Below are 12,867 nucleotides of genomic sequence, written 5' to 3' on the forward strand. Positions count from 1 at the left end.
CGCAGACTGTTGTACATCAGAGAGTTTGGTTCTCTCATCTCTTTCATAGTAACAATTTAAGTACTGGTAAGGCGGCAATCATGCAGGCAAATACGCAGCTATGACACACTCAGCCAGAGCTCCCAGGCAGCCAAGGACATTAGAACCTGATTTATGGTTATGGGGGATGTGGGTTGGGACACGAGGAATTGTCCCTTTCTCCTTACAAGACCTTTAACTTACAGCTGGCCCAGCTGAGATGAAGGGGCCCCAGAACATGGTTTCATCTGAACTATAACAAGCCAATGTGCTGCGCTATAGTCTCATTTCAATGCTTTAAAGAGCTCTTCATTCCCACTGCTGCAGCTTCCTTCAGGTACTCCCAACAGCCCAGGCGTGAGCATGAATGTAGGCACTTACGCAGAGGGCCAGGCCCAGGCCTATGCACCGCTTATGTGCTATCCTGATGGCTTAAGTGAGGCTTTGTTCTGACCCACAGCACGGGATTGAATGTCAAGAGGGCAACATTAACAAGCTCATGTTGACTACTTGAACACAGTAACTGGCAATGGAGGACAGCAAAACACATGCTGGAAACACCCTCCTGTAGCAAGAGGTGAGGGCTACACAGAGGACTGGGAGGAAAAGTCCTGAATGCCAATCGAAGCAGGGACAATGACTCCTGTTGTGGTCCTGGACAAGTCACTTTACCTCTCTCCTCCCCAGTTTGCCATCTGACAGAAATAAGGGGGATAAATACTTCCTTGCCTGCCAAGGAGTGGTGAGGGTTAGCAGCAAAGGGCTTTGCAGAGAAAAGCATCGCCAGTGTTGCAGGGATTTGCTACCAGTAATGCACTGGGATTTAACGTCCACCATTCACATGTGTCTGACGAAGTGGGTATTCACCCACGAAAGCTCATGCTTTAGTCTATAAGGTGTCACAGGACTCTTACTTTTTACAGATCCAGACTAACATGGCTACCCCTCTGACACGCCACCATTCAGTTCATCTGAAAGAGGGTCTTCTCTTTGCACAGACATGATGCATCTTCGCAGAGCCAAACCAAAACCAAAACCGCAGGCTAATTTCCTATTTCCCTTCTGGCACTAAACCCTGTGCATTCTATATCTGCAGTAACTGCTAAATCACACCCCCAGCATCCAGCAAACAACTGTCTGTAGATTAATAATGAAACTCAACTCAGAGCTACAGAAGCAAATGCTTAGGAACCACAATGAAAGGAAAAAAGCATGGAAAGACATCCTGTGCTGTGACTTGCTGGCATGATGCAAAAGTGAGGAGACTAATTTACTAGTCTCATCCTCTTCCATCCGACTCCATGTCACTGTGGGTCACCTGAGCGAATGGGAAATATATAGCATAGACACTGTCACAAGAGAAGGAAGAGGCCAACTAGGCCAACTGACTGGAAATCAGATTAATATTTCACATTTCTATACTATCTTTCATCCCCAAATCCTTCACAAACTATACACAGCTCCCCTGAAATGCAGCTGCCTCTGAGGTGGACCGCAGTAGCCAGTCCAACAGCAAGGTGAGGCCAAGGACACCAGGCCAGAATTCTGCTCTCTCAGAAGGTGTCAGGGATGTTTGGTGACCACACAGGGCAGAGCCTTGCTTTTCAAAGTTTCCTCCAAAAGATCTACAGACTAAACTGCTTGGAAGTCAGTTTATCTGCCAGGGACGAATGAGGGGCAGAGCCTACCCTGCTGGGATGTGAACCTGTGATTCCAGGCAGTCCAAGGTATTGCACACCTGATGTTTATTCCAGTAGGCCCCCTCCACACACGCACACACACCTATGATACTTGTCTTTGTAGATTTCAACTCCTTTGAAGCAGGTACTATGGAACTAGTGAGTGCTCATACAGTGCTACTGTTTCCACACCCAGACATACCCCCCTCAGTTACAGCCATGCATTCCCCAGAAACGTACACATCAGCTGATTTTTCAGGAGGTTCTTCCTCTTTAGCAGGAGGCTCTACCGGTTTCTGTTCTTCTTCCTGCAATTCAATTAGTTGAGAAAGTGGGTTAGGTTAATACTCCAGTCAACTGAATGGAAGGAAGAGGCATTGGAGGGGAACACTGTCAACATTTACAGATTTGGATGGCTTAAAAACATCTACCCAGAGCTCTAGGTGCTTGGAAACAAGTTTTTCCACATTACATATAGAATTCAAATGGAGACAATGTCCCCAGTCAGTGCACCCTTCTCCCCCTGAATCTCTGCACATCTGATCTCACTTTCCCTTTCCACCCAGTCCCTGGGAAAAGAGACAGGCTTTGCAACATCTACTGAAGGTCAACCATCTCAGACTTTGGCAAACCAAGGAGAAAATTAATCTCTCTGATTTTAAACCAGAGGGCTGTCAGCTGCAACATATCAGCTGCCCCTAGTAACACCTGAGGAAAGAGTCTCTCTAAAGGTTAAGAGGCCCAAGAGTGAACCTATGTACCCAGTCTAATGTACTTTAAGACTCCTCCTGATGAAGGAAGGCAGGCAGGCAGAAAGAGACTAAAATCGCTGGGCTGCCATCCCACATGGACATTCTGCAATCTCACTGCTGGCCTCTCCTCAGAGTACTCAGAGGACAACACAAACTCTGCTTCCCCAGAAGTCTGTGTAGCCTGGCCAATAAACACCTCGCTGTGGGATAACTGCCTGTTGCAAAAGCCTTGTTAGTATTTATTAGAGGGGGCTGTAGTCTTGTCATCAGAGCCCAGGGCCAGACTGCTGACCTTCAGTAGACATTGCAAAGCCTGTCTCTAGTTTTGGTTCTGAAACAGTCTTCCTTAGTGATCAAGGCAAGTCACTTTACCTCTACCTCACCTTCCCCATCTGTAAAAACAGTGATAATACTACAGACAACCCTACTGTATGGAGGGTGCTGTGAGGATAGATACATTGGGAAACAGCTGAAAGCTTTACATAAAAGACAATACTTAGCGCTTACCCCGTAATGTAGTCACTACAGCCATCTGTATTTATCATACAGTGTTAATATAAACGCCTGGATTTTATATTCTGGGCATTTATTTTGCAAATTATACGGCTGTCAAGCAATTAAAAAAATTAATTGCGATTAATTGTGCCGTTAAACAATAATAGAATACTATTTATATAAATATTTTTGGATGTTTTCCACATTTTCAAATATATTGATTTCAATTACAACACAGAATACCAAGTGTACAGTACTCACTTTATATTTATTTTGTATTATAAATATTTGCACTGTAAAAATAAAAAATAGTATTTTTCAATTCACTTAATACAAGTATTGTAGTGCAATCTCGATCATGAAAGTTGAACTTACAAATGTAGAATTATGTACAAAAAATAACTGCACTCAAAAATAAAACAACGGAAAACTTTAGAGCCTACAAGTCCACTCAGCCCTACTTCTTGTTCAGCCAATCTCTCAGACAAACAAGTTTGTTTACATTTGCAGGAGATAATGCTGCCCACTTCTTGTTTACGTCACCTGAAAGTGAGAACAGGCATTTGCATGGCACTGTTGTAGCCGGCGTTGCCAGATGCACTAAATATTCATATGCCTCTTCATGCTTCAACCACCATTCCAGAGGACATGCGTCCATGATGATGATGGGTTCTGCTCAATAACGATCCAAAACAGTGCAGACCAATGCATATTCATTTTCATCATGAGAGTCAGATGCCACCAGCAGAAGGGTGATTTTCTTTTTTGGTGGTTCAGGTTCTGTCATTTCCGCATCGCAGCGCTGCTCTTTTAAGACTTCTGAAAGCATGCTCCACACCCCATCCCAATCAGATTTTGGAAGGCACTTCAGATTCTTAAATCTTGGGTCAAGTGCTGTAGTTATCTTTAGAAATCTCACATTGGTCCCTTCTTTGCATTTTGTCAAATCTGCAGTGAAAGTGTTCTTAAAATGAACAACATGTGCTGGGTCATCATCTGAGACAACTATAACATGAAATATCTGGCAGAATGCAGGTAAAAAGCAAAGCAGGAGACATACAATTCTCCCCCAAGGAGTTCAGTCACAAATTTAATTAACACATTATTTAACAAGCGTCATCAGCATGGAAATGTTTAGCATATATGGCACGTAAATACCGTACCTTGCAATGCCAGCTACAAAAGTGCCATCCAAACGTCTGTTCTCACTTTTGGGTGACACGGGCAGCATTATCTCCCGTAAATGTAAACAAACTTGTTTCTCTTAGCGATTGGCTGAACAAGAAGTAGGACCGAGTGGATTTGCAGGCTCTAAAGTTTTACATTGTTTTGGTTTTGAATGCAGTTTCGTAACAAAAAAACAAAAATCTACATTTGTAAGTTGCGCTTTAACGATAAAGAGATTGCAATACGGTATTTGTATGAGGTGAATTGAAAAATACTATTTATTTTATCATTTTTACAGTGCAAATATTTGTAATAATAATAATATAAAGTGAGTACTGTACACTTTGTATTCTCTATTGCAATTGAAATCAACACATTTGAAAAATGTAGAAAAACATCCAAAATATTTAATAAATTTCAATTGGTATACTATTGTTTAACAGTGCGATTAAAACTGCGATTAACCATGATTTTTTTTTTTAATCGCGATTAATTTTTTTGAGTGAACAATATAAGGGGCTAAGATTTACCCTGGCTTCTCCATACAGTAGTATTTTGGGACAAGATTCTGCAACACTGAAGACCACTCACATGAGTAAAGTTTCGTACGTGTTTGCAGGATTAGAGCTTTTCTTCCAACTGAATTTATAGTATTAAGAGTAACAAAAATTCTATAGACACTGAAAACAAAGTGCAACAACAAACAACTAAATCGCAATGTATTTAAAAACACAGACATGGGGCCAAATCCAGAGATACATACAAAGATGCAACTCTGGACTTCGGCAGAGATACACCTGGATATGTCAGGTCCGAATTTAACCTAGATGTTATTGGCAAAAAATGTTTTGGCTCTACTTTTCCTCTGGGCTTGTGGGTAAACTCAAGGACCTTATTATTTATGCTGGGTCTTTTTATGAAGTCTTAGCAGGTTTCGTAAGTGTTAGGATAAAGGATTTATTTTATGTATATCTATTTGTGGGTTATATTTGTTTTGACAAGGCTAATACTTAATAAAAAAATCCACATTTTCTGAAGACATAGGAAACGTGCTTAGGATGAGAACATTCTCAAGTTTACAATATCCTACCTTCTCACAGCGAGGTAGCTGGCAAAGAGAGCATACACAACATGTATGATCCAAACCCAGCACATTTGGCGGTAGATAAAGATACCTAAAGAGACTAGTTTTCCTAACACAAACTGGTCCCCCCAGGGTTAAGCTCTTTGTTCTCTCTCGGAGTGCAAGTCCTTAGTTTTGAGGCTCACTTCTTCAGGCAATCTGGTTATGCCCACGTCCACTCACTTTTACAGCACTATGTAAAAGCACAAAAAACAGGTGCTTTTCTTAAGCACAATATTTTCCAGTTGACAAGATCTGCTCTTCAGTGAGTGAGGCCTAAAAACTAACTCAGTTTACTTCATACTTTTTACAGATTCAGACTAACATGGCTACCCCTCTGATACTTCATACTTAGGGTTACTATTAAAAGAGTCCAATTCTGTAATGTAAGCCACATACCAAGATTATGCAGTCCCCAAGAAACCCCATTAGTAACAATGTCAAATACACTACAGTTCATTCACAGTGGAGTTCCCCATGATTGCGACCGTGATTGACATGATATAGAGTAATTAATCTGTACATTGACGTCAGGCAAACTGGTACACAGCTACACCTACAAATAGATTGACAGTATGATAATCTGCTCACAGTAATAGGATTTACCTCTGTTTCTTCTCCCAAAACATCTTCTTCATTTGCTTCTTCTTCAGCTAAAAGAATTTTAAAAAATCCACAGATTAGTGAGAGATTAACTCCTAGAAGGCTGATGTTCTCCACACTAATAAGTAAGTGAATGTTGTAAAGATTCTATTCAGGTTCTTACATATTGTGGTAAGATGTAACCATATACTCTAGGAATTGTTTTGGAGAAGCTCTGTGGCCTGTGTTACACAAAATGTATAGATAGACACTTCATAAATTTGGGTTTTTTTAGGGGATGGGAATTGGGATCAAAGAAGAAAAGAATACACCTTGAATTACTCAATATTACAGTCACTCTCCATACATAGACTTGGATGGGAGCGCCACATGAGGCCCAATTCATCAGGTGTTCCTATCACCAAGAAAATTCTGAGGACTGTCTCAGCAGGGAGATTCTCAGAGGCTACAGCCACAGGATAGCTCTTATTGCAAGAGTCTCACAGCAAGCCCATGTAATGGGGACTGTTCACAACAGCTAGAATCTATAAAAAGGAACCAATTAGGGGGAGTTCAAAATTCCTGTTTAAAAAAAAAAAGGCCAGAGCTGGACCCTGAGTCAACCTTGCCAGAGGGGACCCTCGAACTGCAAAGCTTGCTCCAGCGCAACATATTACCCACCGTGTTCATCAAGGTAGGCCTGGAGTCTGTTTATGAGATCCTGTTTGTTTCCTTTCACCTCCAGGCCACGGGCGAGACATTCTTGTTTCAGTTCAGCAAGCTGCGTACCAGAAGAGACTTCCCATTAGCATACTTCATTCATTCAAGTTTGCAAAGAACAGGAGAAACACCACCAAAGCAAAAGGATCAAAACAAGCAAATAATGAGCAGACCAGATAAACCAAGGGCATTGGCACTGACAAAAGAAAAGGCAATAAGTCTAGTGGTTAGAGCTGGGGGGGGGGGGGGGAACCAGGAGTCAATGAGTGGGTTCTTTCCAGCTTTTTCATAGGCTCCCTTTGTGTAGCCTTGATTTTACTTTACCCCTGATATCTAAGATTCCACAGAAAATGTACTAGAAGGGAACACTGCTGCACTAGAAAGGAGTCAGATAATCTACTAGAATTTCTCCATCACAATTTCTGTAATTCTCTTGGTGCTTCCATTTCTCCCATTTGTCAAATGCCTCAAGCCCTCTGAGGTAGCTAGGCACTTCACAATCCTTGGACAAAAAGAGCTTGAGAAGGACAAAAGATGTATTATTAACAGAGGGTCTGAATCTGTGCTCCCCTGAGAACTGCTTTACATCCTGCAGATTCTGAGTTGCTCTGGGGACTGGAACAGAAACATAGCTGCAGACATTACACCCCGCATTGGACAAAAACAGCAGAAAAATTACATTGTTCTATAGTAACAATCTCTAGTCACACTCCTTAAATATAATTAAACCTGCCTACTCACCCCAAAATACTCAAGATATGAAGAACTTCCAATCGCTACTTGCTATCATTAGTGTTATCATAATGGTCAATTGAAAATTCTGAAGATAAGAGCATAGAGATGATGCCTAGTGCCCAGGGACTGGGAGTCACGACTGCTGGGATTTGAAAGGAGTGTGTTCTAGTGGTTAGAGCAGGGACGGGGGGGGGGGTGGTCAGGATTCCTTGAAACTACCCTCAATTGTGCCAATGATTTATTGATGCCTTGGACAAGTCAGTTTATCTCCCTGTGATCGGTTCCCCCCCAAATCTAATAAATAAAAATATGTGCCTCTCTATTTAACTGTTTCAAAGACATTAAGATTAAAGGTCCTTCTGTATGACACTATAGTCATGTTATTGAAACCACAGAAGTTAGAGACAAAAGAGCCATTAGATTATCCAGTCCATTTGCCTGGGCCCAATTCAAGATTATCCCCTAATGAACTCTTTCTAGTGTTCTGCCCAGGCCAATTTTAAGAGTCCTAAATACAGGCTTCAATCACAATCCTCCCAAGATTATATTACGGTCAAACATCTTGCTAGCGAAGTTTCTTCCCCTGTAGAATTCTGACATGCTTGTTCATTAGCCTCATACAGGTTTGGTGACATTTCTTATCAAGACAAAGACTAGAGGACATGCTGAGAATGTCCTCTAGAGAATGCTGATGATTCTGGGTAGGTTAATAGCTGTACCTGGTGTGTGCAAGGATTGATATTTGGCTACCCTGTAATCAGGTCCTATCCTCATTCTTTTGCTTCAGTCAAAGTAAGGCCCATTTAAGCAGATTTAGAGCATTGCCCGCACTAGGGTGTGAAAGCAACAGCATCCCACACTAACACGTGGAGGAACTCACCACCACAAACTAAAGGATGTGCCACTTTTGACGCCCCAATATACTCTGGAAACCCCCTACTCTGGGGAGGAGGCAGCCAGTGACCCCTCCACCCCGGGCAAAGGGGGGAGCTGCGGTTTCTCCGCAGTATTGGAAGTGGCCGCCCTGCCCACGGGTTGGGAAGATTGCTGCTCGCCCAGGGTTTTGTGACTCGCTCCCGAGCACCTTATTTCACTAGCACCGGGGGGGGGGGGGGGGTCACAGCGCGTCCCCACGGGCAGGAAGGCGCTTGGGGGCAGCCCCCGCTCTCCCACCGCGCAGCCCAGGGGGCGGAGGAAGGCCCCGGAGCACGAGCTGCTGGCGGGGGCTGAGCGCTCGGAGGCGGCGAGGCGCGGGCGGCCCGGGGGGGTCTCGGCCCCTGGCGCAGGCGGGGGTCAGGCTCCGCGGCTGCCCCGGGGAGGGGGAGCGGGGGCCAGGCCCCGCCCGCTCTGAGGAGAAGGGAGGGAGGCGGGGCCCCGCGGCGCGCGCCCCGCTCCGTTACCTTCAGCTTGTGGAGCTCCACGGTCTCCGCCGCCATCTTGTCGCCTCCTCAGGTCGCTCCCGCCTGGCCCCGCCCACCCCGAGCGCCCGCCGCCCAATGAGCCGCGCTCTTCCTGAGCGGGCGCTCAACCCGCCCCTCAATATCGCGCCTCCCTACTGGCCCAGCGGCACCCGGCCCTGCGGCTTCCTATTGGTGGCCACAGAGGGAGGGGCGGGGACAGAGGTGAGCGACGGCGACGCGGGCCAATAGGTGCGCAAGGGACGGAGGTGGGCAGCCAATAGCGGGCGGCAGCGGGGGTGGGGCGCAGGCAGGGCCACTTCCTGGAGACGAGCCGGGGCAGCGGTGTGGAGGTTCCGCACCCGCCGCCAGGTGGGTGAGGGGAGGGAGGGTCGGTTATAGGGGCCCGAGGGCTCTGAACGGGGAAGGAAGGGGGGGAGGAGCAGCTATAGGGGCCTGCCGGCGGGGGGCCTTGTAGGGGGCGGGGCTCCGATGGGGGCGGGGCGGTCCGTGGTGGGCGGGGCACCGTTGGGGGCGGGGCGGTCTGCGATGGGCGGGGCACCGGTGGTTGCAGGGCGGCCTGTGGTGGGCGGGGCGGTCCGTGGTGGGCGGGGCTCCGATGGGGCGGTCTGCGGTGGGCGGGGGCACCGGTGGTTGCGGGGCGGCCTGTGGTGGGCGGGGCACTGATGGGGGCGGGGCGGTTCGTGGTGGGCGGGGCGTTCTGCGGGGGGCGGGGCGGTTCGTGGTGGGCGGGGCCCCTATAGCGGTACTAGCGGCTGGAGCGCTGGCTCAGGAGACCTGGGTTCTGTTCCCGGCTCTCCCCTTGGCCTGCTCGGTGACCTTGAGCGAGTCATTGCCTCGCTCCGTGCCTCAGTTTCCCCATGGGTAGAATGGAGAGCATGATACTGCCCTCCTTTGTAAAGAGCTTTGAGATCCCCTGAGGAAAAGTGAGATTTAAAGAGCGTGGTGGTGGTGGTGGTGGTGGTGGTGGTATTATTCTACTGGAAGGGGTGACGCGGCCATAGACGGGCTGAGAGGTGGAGGGAGACATATGGGAGGCAGGATGAGCTGTAGGTATTGTGGGTGGGGCCATAAAGATGGGGAGAAACTAAAACCTGAATTACAGAGCAAAAGCAATGCATAGGGTCCCTGCAATTTCAGCTTTGCTTGCGGGATTTCCAGAATCACTAACAAGTGCCATCCAGTGGATGAGAGTGGAGGATGAGGGGCGGGGATTGGGAGTCAGGATGCCTGGGTTCTATTCCCCAGCTCCGGGCAAGGAGTGGGGTGTAGTGACTAGAGGAGGCAGCTATGCCTGGGTCCCGCTGCTCATTGCCGCTACCTCAGTTTGTGGCTGTGGGGCCGGTCGTTTCCCCTCTCTGTGACTTGATGTTCTGCCTATAAGATGGGGATACAGAGACCTTACCAACGCGCCTGGGGGCTGTGATGATTCATGCATTAATGTTTATAAAGCATCTGGGGACTCTTGGCTGCAAGATGTTGCAGAAGGACAAAGTATTAGAAAGAAACCTGGAATGGGCATGTGCCGAAAGCCGTGATCCCAAGGAAGGATGGCGTCAGGCACATGGCGGAATCAGAAAACCTCGTCGTCTCAGATGAGTAACGTTGGACTCTTCTCCTACACCCCGTCTCTCATTCAGGATGAACGTCGGGGTGGCCCACAGCGAGGTGAATCCCAACACACGGGTGCTGAATAGCCGTGGCATCTGGCTGGCCTACGTGATCTCGGTGGGAGTTCTCCATATCATTCTCCTCAGCATCCCGTTCTTCAGCATTCCCGTGGTCTGGACCCTCACTAATGTTATACACAACCTGGTGAGTCAAATCTCAGCCTCCCGGCTCCTTTTCCTGCACTGCTAGAAAGAGCAGGATTCGCCTCGGCTCCTTGGGCCCTGGCGGAGCTGGGATGAGGCCCAGTCCCTCCCTGCTGGGTCAGCACTCAGAGAGATGTAGCTATAGAGGGTGCTGTATTTGGGAAAGCTTAAGGTGAAAGAGGAAATACTTTCCTGACCACCGCTGATGATCAGCTGTGGTCTGACGCATGACATGTCGTTATCCTTTTCCTAGTTTAGGAGCAAGAACTCCTGAGTTCTGTTTCCAGCTGCCGCTCTCTTAGGCAAGTCACTTTACCTAGAGAGAACTTACCTGCCCAGCCAGCCCTTTCCTGCCCAGCCAGCCCTTTCCTAAACCCAGACGCGGTCTTTGACTCTGGCCTCCCTAACAATGAGTTCCACAGCTCCACTGCGCTCTAGCTGTGTGTCCTCCCCCCCCATTGTGTTAATGATACAACAGCATAAGGACCCAGGCCCTATCCTTACATCCTCCCTTCTCACGCTGGGAATTGCAGGTGATGTACTGGTTTCTTCACACTGTGAAAGGGACCCCGTTTGAGACGCCGGACCAGGGCAAGGATCGCCTGCTCACGCACTGGGAGCAGATCGACTATGGGACGCAGTGCACCTCCTCCCGCAAGTTCCTCAGCATCTCTCCAGTCGTTCTGTGAGTGTCCGCTCCTGCTGCGGCAGGTCAGCTGTAGAGCTGCCAGTGGGGTTTCATTTCCAGGACCTGCCTGCTCTGCAGGGGGCCTATGGTAGCAGTGCTTCAAACCTGCCCAGAGCTGCAGCTCCCAGGCATTCAGTGGGGCTCACTGCAGTGCCCCTGCGTAGCCCAGGGAGACTAGAAGCACATTATGCCAGGCCCCAGCTTCAGCTGAGCAGGCGTGAGTGGCTCAGGGAGAAGGTGGGTTTGCTGTAGTCTGCGTGGAGCCATACTGGGCACTAGCCTACGCTGGGCCTTCACCTAGGCAGGGAAAGCCACCTCGGCTAGAGAGTGGAACTGGCCAGAGCCCTGCATGCCTTGGCAAGGTGGCTGCCCTCTGAGGCACAAGCTCTCGGGCCTGAAACAAACCAGTGGGCATCAGGCTCGTCCTTGCAGGCTTGTGCCCTGAGCAGCACGGGCTGTGGTGACTGAACTCTGCCGGTGCCGGGGAAATAGTTCTGCATGAGGGTCATTGGCTGGGATGTTTGCATGACCACCTCTGCTGTCAATCCAGCCTCAGAAATAGCTTTCACGTGCCGTCACCCCAGTCGGGGACTGGATGGCCACAGAACTAACCCTGCTCTGTCTCTCTTCCAGTTACCTCCTCACCAGCTTTTATACCAAATACGACCCTGCGCATTTTATAATCAACACGACGTCCCTCCTCAGCGTCCTCCTCCCCAAGCTGCCCCAGTTCCATGGCGTGCGCGTCTTTGGCATCAACAAATACTAAGTCAGCGCTGCCCAGCCGGCTGCGAGGGAAGAGGGGACCCATCCCAACAAGGAGTAATGAACCCAGCGTGAAGGTGCTGTCCCGTGAACTTGGCCACTGCTTAAGCCACTTGGAGGGATTATTTTGCAAGGGGATTAAGTTACTCTCCCTAATAATCATCGGTATTTGGGCTTATCTTTTGTTTGGGTGGAGAGAGCTGTGAGGAGGGAGGGGGTCTAAGTGTCACATGAGCTACCCTGTCAGCTGTCTACCGCTCATGTAACTGCGAGAGGGGAGAACTGCTGCTCAGCAGGGGGGAGATGGCCAGTCTGTGCATCCTCCCCATCCTTGTGTTTTATAAACTTCTACCGTAATAAAGACGTTTTAGAGACAACAGTGGTGTTCTTGCAAGGGGGTCCTAGGCGTAGAGGAATCAGCCAGGGGTGACGGTAAAGAACAGAAGATATTCACTCAGGGGAGAGGATGTGGAGTGGATCCCACAACCCACTGCTCGTTCCGCAGAAGAGAGAGGCTTCTTCAAATCATATTTTAATTTAACAAAAGTGATAAGAAAGAATTACACAATCATCTTAAAAACCTCCGTGCTCAGCCCTCAAGACACAGGAGATGAACCGTGCCTACACCCGACATCAAACACTCACATGGCAATAAAGGTCAGGCAGAGTGATTGATTGTCCAAAACTTATTGTTTTTGCAAAACGTATTTAAGCATCTTAAGGCAGCTCTGCCCCGCAGCAGCCCAAGCAGATGCGCTTCCAGCCGATCCGCTTCCCCAAAGCTCCCGTAGCACCGAGAAGCTGCGGAGGCACCCGGCCAAGTGCTCGGAGGCAGGGGAGAGGGAACATGCCTGTAACTCGGTTTCTGGCTCCCCCGCTGTGAACGGAGTTAGGCAGCCCTGGCAGCAGAG

The 12,867-nt window shown here is 48.4% G+C and overlaps 2 protein-coding genes across 3 annotated transcripts in view; one reads left to right on the forward strand and one right to left on the reverse strand.

Moving 5' to 3' along the window:
* Positions 1–8,744, reverse strand: part of SARNP (SAP domain containing ribonucleoprotein) — a 49,751-nt gene extending 41,007 nt beyond the window's left edge. For both annotated transcript variants that reach the window (XM_054012445.1, XM_054012443.1), the window contains exons 1-4: positions 8,672–8,744; positions 6,498–6,597; positions 5,841–5,887; positions 1,938–2,005 (exon numbers count right to left, since the gene is read on the reverse strand). In XM_054012445.1, the coding sequence (XP_053868420.1) occupies positions 1,938–2,005; positions 5,841–5,887; positions 6,498–6,597; positions 8,672–8,707 (251 nt within the window). In that variant the 5' untranslated portion in view covers positions 8,708–8,744. The remainder of the gene's footprint in view (positions 1–1,937; positions 2,006–5,840; positions 5,888–6,497; positions 6,598–8,671) is intronic.
* A 229-nt stretch (positions 8,745–8,973) lies between these two features.
* Positions 8,974–12,333, forward strand: ORMDL2 (ORMDL sphingolipid biosynthesis regulator 2). Its single transcript, XM_054012320.1, has 4 exons — positions 8,974–9,040; positions 10,330–10,504; positions 11,037–11,188; positions 11,825–12,333. Exons 2-4 carry the CDS (start codon positions 10,331–10,333, stop codon positions 11,958–11,960), a joined length of 462 nt encoding a protein of 153 aa, XP_053868295.1. The 5' UTR covers positions 8,974–9,040; position 10,330; the 3' UTR covers positions 11,961–12,333.
* Positions 12,334–12,867: the final 534 nt, after the last annotated feature.

The sequence above is a fragment of the Malaclemys terrapin genome, chromosome 23 (assembly GCF_027887155.1).
Source record: "Malaclemys terrapin pileata isolate rMalTer1 chromosome 23, rMalTer1.hap1, whole genome shotgun sequence".
NCBI classification, from domain to species: Eukaryota; Metazoa; Chordata; order Testudines; family Emydidae; genus Malaclemys; species Malaclemys terrapin.